General features: G+C 40.8%; 1 protein-coding gene across 2 annotated transcripts in view; it reads left to right on the forward strand.

Annotated features, from left to right (window-relative positions):
* MTHFD1L (methylenetetrahydrofolate dehydrogenase (NADP+ dependent) 1 like) overlaps positions 1–13,183 on the forward strand; it is a 269,374-nt gene that overhangs the window by 13,101 nt on the left and 243,090 nt on the right. For both annotated transcript variants that reach the window (XM_060240830.1, XM_060240823.1), the window contains exons 6-8: positions 800–900; positions 2,166–2,305; positions 12,955–13,063. In XM_060240830.1, the coding sequence (XP_060096813.1) occupies positions 800–900; positions 2,166–2,305; positions 12,955–13,063 (350 nt within the window). The remainder of the gene's footprint in view (positions 1–799; positions 901–2,165; positions 2,306–12,954; positions 13,064–13,183) is intronic.

Genomic DNA, 13,183 nt, shown 5'->3' on the forward strand with positions numbered 1-13,183 from the left:
AATGTGGATATTGGCATCAGTCCTCATCTGGACAGCATAATGACTTTCCAAGCTTGTTCTGGGAAGAGTGGCAAGAAGGGCAGCATGCCCTCTGCCACACCCTCCCTACTCACCCCTTCCTAGTGCATCAGATGGTAGGTAATTAAAGGATCCCAGCCCTCATGGGCATTCCAGACTGCCTAATAGGAGTTGTTGTCCTGTTACCTCATTAGGGGATGACTCAGCATAATTGCTCTGACAGTAGTAATTACCTATGACAGCAATTACACTGTGACATCTGTCAAAGCTACAGCCAATGACCTAAGTCCACATTGACCTAAGCAGCAATTGGGTTTATCTTGCAGGTGGGAGAGCCAGGCCAATTTACCTTCCAGCCACGATCTTAAAGGGGCCCTCCCTTGCTGTTGGTAATCTTACCAATACAGATAGGCCACAAAGCCTGACTTAGGGCTTTAGGGATCAAGAAAAGCCGAGGCTAAGAGGCTTTTCTTGACAATGTCATAATAGATGGGAGAGTAAGAGTGTGCTTAGCAATTGTAAAAGAAAGGTGGGAAGGTAGGAGCAAAATTTCCTCCAGAAGTGACAGGCTGTTTCAAACAATGTACAAGTCAACAATGCTATTCCAAAACATAGCTTTTGATGTCTGCATGTTTCATGAATGCATACAAATGGATTCTTGCTGGTCCTCTGTTATCATTTCTAAGTCTTCTATTTTAAAAAAATATACTTTTTAACATGTACTTAGATATGCATACTTAAATATTTTTCTTACATATGGATACTTATTTTTCTATCACAGAATAACAGATGCTAACTTGGGAAGATTAGTGCACGGAGATATGAATGAATGTGTCATTCCCCCCATTGCTAGTGCAGTGATTCAGCTTCTGGAAAAACTAGGTATGATATTTTTATTTTGCCATACCCAGCAACAGTACTTGGGTATGTTCATGTCTGGCTCAGCAAAGTGACCTGGATTAAATAGCTGTCTCCCTGTTTCACGTTCTCTTCTGTAAAGTTACCTGCCTTCCAAAGGAAGTTGTAAAAATAAACGTGATAAAGAAATTAAATGAACATAAAGGGAAGGAGCAGAGTGAATCAGTCTGTCTTACCCCTTCTTTCCTGTTCCTTCAGTTTGTGTCCATTTTCCCTAGAATCAGTGGGGTGGATCCCTCCTGCAACATCAGGGGAAGAACTCTTGTGGTGAGGGAAAAAGCTGGTATTAGCAAGTTGCAATATAGATCTATGGTTTTTCAAATGAGAGTACTTTGTCCTCCACACAATTCTTGCAGTTTTAAAAATTCATACTGTACTTCTTCAATTGGGTCTTAAAGCAATACTTAAACCTGATCAAATATTTCTCATTCTAAGGTAGCGTTAACACTGATGCAGTTAAACACTACTGAAGTCATTACTCCAATTCTCTGATCCTCTTTTGATCTTGGCTCTGCTCCCTTCCAGTCCTTCAAGTATTACAATACAGATGAACCTCTGGGGCAGTGCTGGAGTATACACTGATGATGAATTCATCTCCATGACTCCCCATACCAAGGAGGAGACAGATGTTGTTTAGCATTGCAGTTTTTGACTGATGGGATTGAGATCTTAAAAGGCAGAGCTGGTGGCAATTTGTGATAGAATGACATGAGGTTTTTAATGTTGTGAAAGAGTATATGGAGAAAAAGCCCAGCAGGAACTCATTTGCCTGTTAGGCCACACCCCTTGACACCAAGCCAGCCGGAACCGTGTTCCTGCTCAAAAAAAGCCCTGTATGACAAGAAACATAGAATGTATTTGAATTTGTGTGGGGTTAGATCTTACAATAACTAGATATAATAAATGTGTGCAAGAAAAATATTTATTATTTGATTGATTTAGTAAGATGTCTACTGAAGATTGTCATTACTTATCTAAATATACAAAGACAGATTTTTGTCTGTTAATCTGCAGGAGTTGATCACATAGTTCTTTTTGTACTGCATGGTTGTCTTTAGCATCAGAAAAATTGATGAAGTATTCCTATTTTCATTCTCCAGATTGCATACATTTTCACAGAAAGGGGAAAGAAACCCCATATCCTTAGATTAAAGCCTAAGATTCAGTTGTGTATTCTCCATTAAGGGTAATGCAGCTAACTTGAGCAATTGTTATTTTCCAATATCCAGCAAATACTTCCCTAGATGGGAAAAAGATGTTACTCTTGGGAGTTGAAGGACCCTTAGAAGTCTCTTTGCAGAGCCTTCTTCAAAGAAAAGGAGTCATGACCATGAGCTGCCCTTGGAAAATGAAGCAACTTCAGGCTACGGTAAATACTGTACTTAATTAAATATTAGTTTTCCTCTTATTTTTAGTACTAAGCAAATTCATTCATTCTGAATTTGTTTGTTTACATCATCTATACAAGGGGTGTCAAATGTCTGGCCCGCCACGGGTGAGAACCTAATCACTTAGCATGGAATGTCAAACATGTGGCCCAGGGGCCAAATCAAGCCCCCGGAGGGCTTCTATCAGGCTTGCGAGCAACTCACTGTTGTCTGCTTCCTTCTCCCTCTCTCTTGCTTCCTTCTGCAGAGAAAAAGCCTCTGTTTTCTTCATTGGCTAAGGCTCCTCTCTTGGGGAGGAAGGGGATGAAGGAGAGCTTGCTTTGCCAGAGTCCCTCAATTGCACAGTCAAGCTATTGAACTAAGCCTCTCCTTCTTCTGTAAGCTGAGGCTCCTCCCCCTCCTCGTCCCCTGGAGAGGGAGGGAAAGAGCAAGAACTTCCTTTGTCCAGTTCCTTCGATTGCAGGGAGAAATACAAAGCACCTTTAAGGCCAACAAAGTTTTATTCAAGGTATGAGCTTTTTGCCTTGCCACACACACAGAGAAAGAGAGAGAGAGAGAGTTTTGTTGGGCTCATTATGCCAGGGCTCTCTTTGGTGCAATTGGTTTGCCTTCCACTTTCACTGTATTCATGCCATCATGATCCAGTCTTTTTCAGTAGGAAAGCAATGTGAACTATTTAGATGAGGAATAACAACAAGCCAATGAGATGGATTAGGCTGAGTGTATCTGCTAGTCTGTGTCCTTTATAAAATTTATATCTCCTCTACTTGGCGTTACATTTTATGACACACATGGCCCGGCCCAACAAAGTCACATTTATGTCAGATCCGGCCTTCATATCTAATGACATCCCTGACCTAGGGCTTTAATCAGGCCCCTGGGACTCTTTTCTCCCCCCTCCTGTCCTCACCCTTTGAAGCTGTGAGGCTGCCAGCGTTCCTGGTTCCTTCTTCCTTGTCTTTGCAGGCTGAAGCAAGAAGCAATTCTGGGCTTACAAAGCTGCACAGAAAATGTGGAATGGACTTTCCATCAAAGTCTCTCTTCCCATCGGCACAGGGGCCTTAATGGAAAATCCATTCCGTGTTTTCTTTGCAGCTTTGTCTGTGCTGCAATGTATTTTAATAGAATAGAGCTCAGTTTCACTTTTCAGCATTTATATGGACAGTTAGAAGCTGTTGCTTGCTGGAGTCATGTGACTTTGCAAATAAAGGGTTCATGCTTTGAGCCAGCATGTCTCTGCTGAGCAGATCTTAGAACTGGTGCCTAATGAGTACCCTAACCTGAAAACCCACTGAAGAGCCACTGTCAATCTGAGTAGACGTGAGAGCAGGGGGAGAAGCTTGCAATGCCTAGCCATTTCATGTTTTCTTTAGCCCAGAGCATTTTATATTTTAGGTTTATATTTTTAGTTTCTGCTGTGATTCTTGTGCTTTTTCTTGATGTTTTATTTTTGTTACAAGGGCCAGATATGACATAATTGGGACTTTGTGGGGCCATGCTGTGTGTGTCATAAAATGTAACGCCAGATAGTGGAGATATAAACTTTATACAGAGAAACACACTTAAATATATTATTTTTTACTTAAAATACAAACATGCTTAGAATTCTCGAAAGGTGGGAGAATAGTGGGAGTCAGCAATGCCCTCTGCCTTCCCATGAAATTTCCGTGGCTTTTGACTAGCAATAATATAGATAGTACATGAACCTAAGAAAATTACAGTAGCTTAATTGGCTTGCTCAACATTGTATCATGTACAAGCTGAAGTTAACCTTTTCCCAGTGTTTCACAGAGGTTCCCAGAAGGTGGCAGTCAAATCAAAAAGTTTTATATGGAAGTTATCTTTTTTTTTTTTTTGGACTTGAAACTCCAAGCCAGAGTATGTTTTCCCTGACTGGAACAGCTGTGATTGTAAGACATTTCTCCTTTGGCAAGAGCTTGTTTTTACAGCTGCTGATGTTACTGTAACATTTAATGTGCTTTAAGTGATGGACAAAAGTTTGAAAAGGCTCCACTGTCATCCAGAACAGAAATGCAAATTCCTTGAAGTTAAAACTAAGTGGCACTTATCATTTTCTATTATGTTATCATATTGTACTTTTGTTTTACTTTTGAGTTTAGTGACCATTTTGTGCAACTGTAGACAATATGACACCTCTTATTAATTCTAACAAACCATCCAGAACATGAATTATAATGCTCAAGTCCTGTTTTATTTTTACTGTTCCAAGCTACACATTGGTGGCTTGAAAGGAATTGCCAAGGGAGAAAGTTAAACAATGCGGAAATTTGCCTCAATCCATATTTCCCCTGTATTTATTTCAGATTCTCAGGAATGTTAGCAGGCCTGTTTCTCCATTTCCTTCTCCTCTTTCTCTTTCACAACTTTAATGTGCATACATAGAATAATGTGCACTTGGTGTTCATCAGGCCATGGAGGAAGGAGGGTTGTTTGTAATTTACAGATTTTGTAGATTTTTGCATACTTGGAATCATCATAGTATACAGAATTCCCAGAAAAAATCCCAGACTTTTTGTCACATCTGTAGCTGTACCACATTACCCTCCAGAACAGGAGGGTAATTATTTTTGTATTTAGCCTTACTGAGCACTTGCAACACTTCCCCCGAAGGCCAAACTACTTGTTCACTGCTACTGGGGGTGTGATGAATGGGGGGAAAACTGAGGCGGCACCTTGCGGTCATACTGGCCTCCAGATATAAGAAAACCAGGTAGATTTATACTGTAGATTGAGAGTTTTTCCACCTGGGTTATATTAGTTGGATTCCACCTGGGTTATATGAGAAATGTCAATGCAGTCTTCCCCAGGTAGATTGATTCCTGGGGTCACAGGACCCATGTGGGACAGTAGACAGCAGTAGGCTATTACTCCATATGAATCAAGTGACTCTGGGAATCAACTATCTGGGGTTGGAAATGTGCTCCAGGAAGGAAAGTGAGAAAGGATAGTGATCATTATGAGCATCTGCTGACTGATCACTGGATCCAGCCTTTAGACTCAGTAGCTCTGCCTCTGTTCACATGTTACAGTGAATGCATGTACAGCCTACATGTATATACATACATATGTTTACAAACTAATGCATGTTTACTTTACAAATGAAACCAGGGCCTAGCACTTGAATAAGTGTGGGGTTTCAATTACATGTTTGGCTGTCCATATGTTGAATCTAACATGAGGATTACTCAGTGCACATATAAAGGAAAATCTGTACTGCATTCAAACTTGGGAACAGGGCTAATGAGTGTTCCTGGTTAGAAAAGATTGGAATCATGTCCTATCTGCAAAGTCCAAATAAAGTTAAATAAGAAGGTTCATTGCCTAAGATGACTATATTTTCCATTTTTTTAAAAAATCTCTATTTCTGAACATGATTCTTTATTCTTTACACTTTCAACTTGTTGTATATTTATTAACTTAAAATCTACCTACATCAGTCTTAGCAAAAACATGCTCTCATTACACCCATTCATATTTTAACTTTATCAACAAAGGATTCTAAATTTGATCTTGGGGTTTTACAATGTCATTTTAAGAAATTGATTCCAACTGTAGGGGAAGGCAATATTTATGCAACCCTCTAGGTAGGAAGGCTGTGCACTTATGTGAAATATACAGTTACCCTGTGCTGTTATCATTGCATATTTGGCTTAAGGTGCCCGCATTACTTTTCTTAGTATTAGACTTTTATCTTGGGAGTGGGTGTTTCTTTTAAGCTTACTTCAGTTTAAATCTCATTGGAGGTATTCTGCTGTTAGCTAAAGTTTCAAAGTATTTATTGGCATTAATCTTCCCCAGACTGGAGAAGGAAAGTACCAGTGAGAGCCTTGAGCCTTTGAAGAACACTATCTGCTCTGAGCTGTTGCTTAAGCTATAGTTGATTTTGTGTGGCTTTTTTATTTTTTTCTTTGCAGTGTGAGTTCATTAATAACTTTTGAAACCAATTCTACAATGTGCAACTAGTTATCATTTGGGTACATGTTAGCACTTCTCTGTATCTTCTTATAGCATTTGGCTGCAATTACCTGAAACATCTGTTTTGCATCAGGTTTCCTGTCCATTTGGAAGCTGTATGGAATGTTTTCAAGGGGGTGAACTTGATTGTTTAATTGTTCCATCCACCTCTAACGTAGTTTTTGATGTAAGACTAGTCTACTGGGTATCTCATTCAGGGTCTTCTAAGTAAAAATGTTGTGATCATTTTGTATACTGTTTCTAAAACATAACCATCCCGCCCCCCAAAAGGCAAATATCTGAAAGTGAGATTTGCATAAATGACATTTCAGATTTCCTCTACTTTCTGTCAAATAATGAACAGTTTATCTAAAGAGGGTTCTTGTTGCACATTAACTTTTATTGAAATATATCCTTTTCAAGGATCTGCATGGAACACTGTCAGGAAGTAGTGTAGCCGTTGCATTAGTTTGCCAGTAACCCTCCCAGTTAGGATTAGAGTTTATTCTTTAAGTGAACATAAATACTTTGGAGGCTGTGGCTGGATGGTTACAACAGAGTCAGTTGAAGCTAAATCCTTCTAAGACAGAGGCCCTGTACCTGAGCTGAGGGAGCTTGATTTGGGAATCAAACTCCCTAACCTGGATGGGGTGCCATTGGTGCCAGCCCAGAAGGTGAGGAGGCTGGGGGTGACCCTGGATTCTTCACCCCAGGTCTCTATAGTTGCCAGGTCTACTTTTTATCATCTTCGGTAGATCAGGCTGCTGATACCCAGGCTGCTGCTACCCCAGGACTTGACTTCAATGACCCATGCAATGTTCACTTCCTGACTGGTTTACTGCAACTTGCTCTATGCGGGCTTGCCCTTGAGGTTGATCTGGAAAATCCAGCTGGTGCAAAATGCAACATCACACCTGCTGACTGCGATACCCATGTGGGTGCATGTCCAGTTGATGCTCTGCCAGTTGCACTGGCTACCAGTCAAGTACTGGATTCACTTCAAGGTGTTGGTCATAACCTTTAAAGCTCTATGCAGCCTGCAATATCTGAGGGACCGTCTCTCCTCATATGTGCTGCAAAGAGCCTTGCGCTCTGCAAACCATCACCTGCTGAGTGTCCCCAGCCCAAGAGAGGTTCGTTTAGCCTCAACCAGGGCCAAGGCTTTCTCTGCCCTGGCCTGGTGGAACATCATGGCTCTGCGGGACTTGTTATGGGTCCACAGGGCCTGAAAAATAGAGCTATTCTGCCAGGTCTATGGTCAAGGTGACAGACATCTACCAGTTGGCCTCCCTATTGTGACCTCAGATGCTAGGATACCACTAAAAATTGTATTGCTTGGTTATGGTCCAGTTATTCCCAGATTGCGCATTAATATTACAACCAACACAATGCCAACCCATGATTGGAATTTTGTTAATTTAAATTGTTTTAACTGTTTTATTATCTCATTTATTGTAAGTGTTTTTATTGATTTAATATACTGATGTAACCTGCGCTAAGCCCATTCATGGGATGATACTAAATTGGGAGGGGTTGCAAATACAGTAGAAGACAGAAACAGGATGACCTTGACAAGCTGGAAAACTGGGCTAAAACCATAAAATGAATTTTAACAGGGATAAATGTAAAGTTCTGCATTTAGGTAGGAAAAATCCCATGCATAGTTATAGGATGGGAGAGACTTGTCTTAGCAGTAGTATGTGTGAAAAGGATCTAGGGGTCTTAGTGGATCATACGCTGAACATGAGTCAACAGTGTGATGCGGTGGCTAAAAAGGCAAATGCAATTTTGGGCTGTATCAACAGAAGTATAGTGTCCAGATCACGTGATGTGATGGTATTGCTTTACTTTGCTCTAGTAAGACCTCACCTGGAGTATTGTGTTCAGTTTTGGGCACCACATTTTAAGAAGGATATAGACAAGCTGGAACAGGTCCAGAGGAGGGCGATGAAGATGGTGAGGGGTCTGGAGACCAAGTCCTATGAGGAAAGGTTGAAGGAGCTGGGCATGTTTAGCCTGGAGAGGAACATAAGAGAAGCCATGTTGGATCAGGCCAGTGGCCCATCCAGTCCAACACTCTGTCATACAGTGGCCAAAAAAGAAAGGAGATTCACAAGTGAGGCTAGAAGCCCTTCCACTTTGCCCCCCAAGCACCAAGGTGACTGAGAGGTGATATGATCACCATCTTCAAGTACTTGAAGGGCTGTCATATAGAGGATGGTGTGGAATTGTTTTCTGTGGCCCCGGAAGGTAGGACCAGAACCAGTGGGTTAAAATTAAGTCAGAATAGTTTCCGGCTCAACATTAGGAAGAACTTCCTGACCATTAGAGTGATTCCTCAGTGTAACAGGCTTCCTCTGGAGGTGGTGGGCTCTCCTTCCTTGGAGGTTTTTAAACATAGGCTAGATGGCCATCTGACAGCGATGAAGATCCTGTGAATTTGGGGTAGGTATTTGTGGGTTTCCTGCATTGTGCAGGGGGTTGGACTAGATGATCCTGGAGGTCCCTTCCAACTCTATGATTCTATAAATTTAAAGAAATAAAATAAATATATCTCATGCAAGGGGGCAACAAAAACAGTTGCTCTACAAGGATCACACCTAGGGTTGCCAACCAGTGGTCAGTACCCAATGGGAGATGGGAGGGCTTGGGAGGTGCTGGTGTCATGTGTGATGTAATATTACTTCTGAGAGAAACCAGAAATGATTTCACAGCACTTTAGGAATCACCAGAAATGTGATGTCACATAGTGCGCTATGCTAGTGATTCTTAAAACTTCTTCAGCCAGTGCTAAATAGACATTATTCTATGGAATCTTGCCAGAATACAAAGCACATGGATAAAGTTTAAGAAAGGATAATAGTTTATCTGCATCACATACTTAAAGCAGGTAGTAGTCATTCCCTGTTGTCTGGGGCCCTTTTAGGACTTCTTTGAATTCTACTGTTAGAAATCTCAGCAGCACCTTCACTAACCTACAGTTCCTCATACTCTTCAGTATAAGCCAAGACAGGTAAATTGGTATAAAATTAACATCATATGCAGAGCAGAGCAGGGAGAGGGCAGCACAGAAAGGAAATGTGTGTAAATGAGAAATATCTGGTTTGGGCACAGTGATAGCAGTTGCATTCCCGATCACTCTTGCAGGGAACAGGCTGGCCGTGCAGTTTTTGGGGGTCTCCTTGAGTAGGAAGGCCTGGTAGGACCCTGGTTGGGGGGTTCTCAAGGCAGGGGGGGCAAGAGGAGTGAAAAATGGGAACTTTCTGTTGTCTTCTGAGCTCCTACAACCCCCGAAGCCCAGACTGTGCGGATGCCTTTGGGCGGAGAAGCCGTAAATACCGGGGAGGAGGAGAAGCGACGATGAAGATATACTAATAACAAAAAAGATAACAGAAATGACTCCTTTAGCAAGATAAAATACAAACTTTATGTTATATACTTCGGTGAAGATATCAGGCTTAGGAGCAATAAATGGTTGAGTGGAATATCGTGGTTTAAAGGTGATTTAAAGGTGGAGACGGCGCAGATGAGAGGAGAGAAGGGAGGAGATGATGGAGAGGTTGAAGAACTGAGGACAACAGCATAGCAGACTCTGGTATTATTTAGTGAAATAATTAATTAATGACCTTAATTTGATTTGAATTTGCGCAGAGAAAGGGGAATAATAATAATAATATTTTTTTATTTCTATCCCGCCCTCCCCGCCGAGGCAGGCTCAGGGCGGCTCACAACATAAAATACATTATACATCAGTTATACTTATACAATCATGGTTAAAACAATTACAGATTATTAAAATTAACATTAACAATATGGTGCTATAAACATTAGGTCTTCAGTAGAATTCAGTAACTAAAAGCATTTTCAGCAGCACTTCCGAGTTTGTCATTAGTTGAAGGCTATCTTGAAAAGGTGGGTCTTACAGGCCCTACGGAATTGATCTAAGCATCGTAGGGCCCGCACCTCCTCTGGGAGCTGATTCCACAGCAGTGGAGCTGCGACAGAGAAGGCCCGATCCCGGGTGGCCTTCAATCTGGCCTCCCTTGGCCCAGGGACATTCAGCTGGTTTTTTCCAGCTGACCTCAGCGCTCTCTGGGGCTCATATGGGGAGAGACGGTCCCTCAGGTAGGCAGGAAGTATAAAAAGTATTGTAAATATAACAAATGATAAGTAACAGCAATTAATAGTTATAATTAAGAAATATTTTGTGATCATTGTATTGATAATTTAATGTACTGAAAATCAATTGTATTGAAAATCAATTCTAACTGAAAAATAGATAGGTAAAAATTACTAGCAGAAAGGTGTAGGAATATAGGTAATCTCCCAAACTACTTATACTTCAATCAAGATGAATAAGCAAGGAAAATACCCCTCCCTGAATACTAGTATAAATAAAGACATTGGTCTTTAGGTTAAAAATATAATATTTAAAATATGAGTATGTTGGTCAAGTCAGCAGCCTCACTGGGTGCTCCAGAATCAATGGGGCCCACAATATTTCAGGACATGATCAAAGAATTACAAGATAACATGCAGATCTATTTTGGGACAGTATTGAATCAGATGCAGGTGAATCTAGCAGAGCAGGGGGGTGGGTTGAATTCAAAAATGGATAACCGACAGGAACAAATAATAGGAACTAAGGAAGAGATTCTGGACTTGTCTTTAAAACCTCTTGATATTAAAGTGAAGGTTGCTAATCAAATATTGGAGGTAGATAAGACAACTCAAGTGATTAAAGAAGGAAAGTTAGTTAGTCCTGAGATGGAACAGGTAATTTATAGTTTGAAACCTCAAGAGGTTCTGGAACAAAAACAAGAAGACATTTCACGTGGTTCAAGTAATGCAATGGTAGTAGTAACAGAAATGGAGCAAGGAAATGTGTGTAAATAAGGTAGAGTGAAGATTAAATTTGAGAAATCCTGTAATTTATTTAGTAGAGTATTGTATCCTGCCTTTCAATTTAAAATAAATGGCCATGGTGGCTTACAGTGATGACAAAATCCATGTAATACCTTTTATTAGGACCAACCAAATTGACACAAAACATTGTGAGAGCTTTTGAGTTTACCAAATATCTTTATCAGGCTGGATTTTACAAAATATGAAAAGATAGAAGGATGAAAAATAGATTTTTTTAGCCATGGTGTTAAGGTCTTATCTTGAGCACATCCTCTGTGGGATGCAAATAGATGATTAATTTTATTGCTGGCATGGTGTCACCTTGCAATACAAGTTATTATGACCCACTTAGGTTAATTTTACGGTGTTAGCCTGGCTTAGCCCAAGCTTGTCAGAGTTTGGAAGGTAAGCAGGGTCAGCCATGGTTAAAGACCACCAAGGAAGACTGAGCAATGCTGAGGAAGGCAATGTCAGACCACCTCTGAACATCTCTTGCCTGGAACATCCCATGGGTGGGGTCATGATGAGTTCGTTGTGATTCGATGACATGTTTTTCTTTTGGATTCTGTATTTATGTCTGCCACTTGTTTTTGAATTTGCATTTATTTATATTTCACTTTCCTCTCAATTTTCTCATAACAACAACCCTGTGAGGTGGCCAGGCGGAGAGACTGTGATGGTTCCAAGGTCACCCAGTGAGCTTCCATGGTAGAAGTGGGAATTCAAACGTGGATCACTTGAGGTCTTAGTCTGCCACTCTGGATCACTTGAGGTCTTAGTCTGCCACTACACCACGAAGGCTTTCTTATGTTTTTGATTTTTCATTTTACAAACTAAGGCTCACCATCTTCATTATGGGAGTTGGGACAATGAATAGGGATCGATAGGAGGGGTGAAGACAGTAATGGGCAGGCCACAGGGCAAATCACATGAGAATGGGGGCAGATCTCAGGAAGAGAGGAAAGGTAAAATGGAACCAGGATAGAGAGGTTGAGGAAGAGCAGAGTCAGATTGAGCACCCGAGAGAGAGAGAAGGCTCTGACAGGGCAGGAGGTGAATATGTGCCTGAATCTGAATTCTGAGACCTCTAAAGGTCCTCAGAGACAGCTAAGAGCCACGGCAGAAGGTGCATTTGCTGTGCATATATTCTCTCCCACTATAATGATGTAAACATTCAGCAGATTAATTAAAGTGGTAGCACATGTTTTGGCCATAAAAGAAATAGCTACACATATGGTTTGTTGTTCTCTCACCATTTTACCACTTGTACATCCTCAAGTGTACAGCATGGGAACAAAATAGTCGAAGTCCATAGCAAGGATGCTTTCTCTAACTGCCCATTTTAAATTATATCAAGAGGGAAGGCAACTCTGGATCCAACATCTTAAAGCAGACTATTCTGAAAGCCTGATTCATAGAAAAGAAAACAAACCATGGTTTCTAGCCTAGTCGTAACCTCAATCTAGGATTTGACGTAACAGTGGAAATGATTACTTTCTGAGCCATGCACGTGGTTGGGGGGGAATGATCCTGGAGTTCACTCCCAACAATCATTCTTAAAACATCAAACTATGGTTTGTTATTACATGTCCACTATACAGTCAATTTCTGTTTAATATATGTATAGTTTCTTCATTCAGACCTTTTTCTGATTCAAGTGGATTAAGCAGATTAAAAATCAATGTTGTATGTTGTTCATTCACTTGGAAATTTTTTGTCTTTTATTGTATATTTTCCCCTCTCCACTTAGCTTCATGATGCTGACTTGGTGATTGTGGGCAGTGCCAAACCCAAAGAGATTCCAGTTATGTGGATGTCTGAAGTGACTGCTGTGAATTGTTCATATGACTTTTTGCATGGTGAGTTCTATTCATGCTGAATAATCTTATGTAACTGATGTGGATATATCTGCAGTTTTCAGAGAGCCATTTTCACCTCTCCTGTGCCCTTTGTCAAGTATTTGTTTATCAGAGAAAATC

Source organism: Heteronotia binoei, chromosome 1 (assembly GCF_032191835.1).
Source record: "Heteronotia binoei isolate CCM8104 ecotype False Entrance Well chromosome 1, APGP_CSIRO_Hbin_v1, whole genome shotgun sequence".
NCBI lineage: Eukaryota > Metazoa > Chordata > Lepidosauria > Squamata > Gekkonidae > Heteronotia > Heteronotia binoei.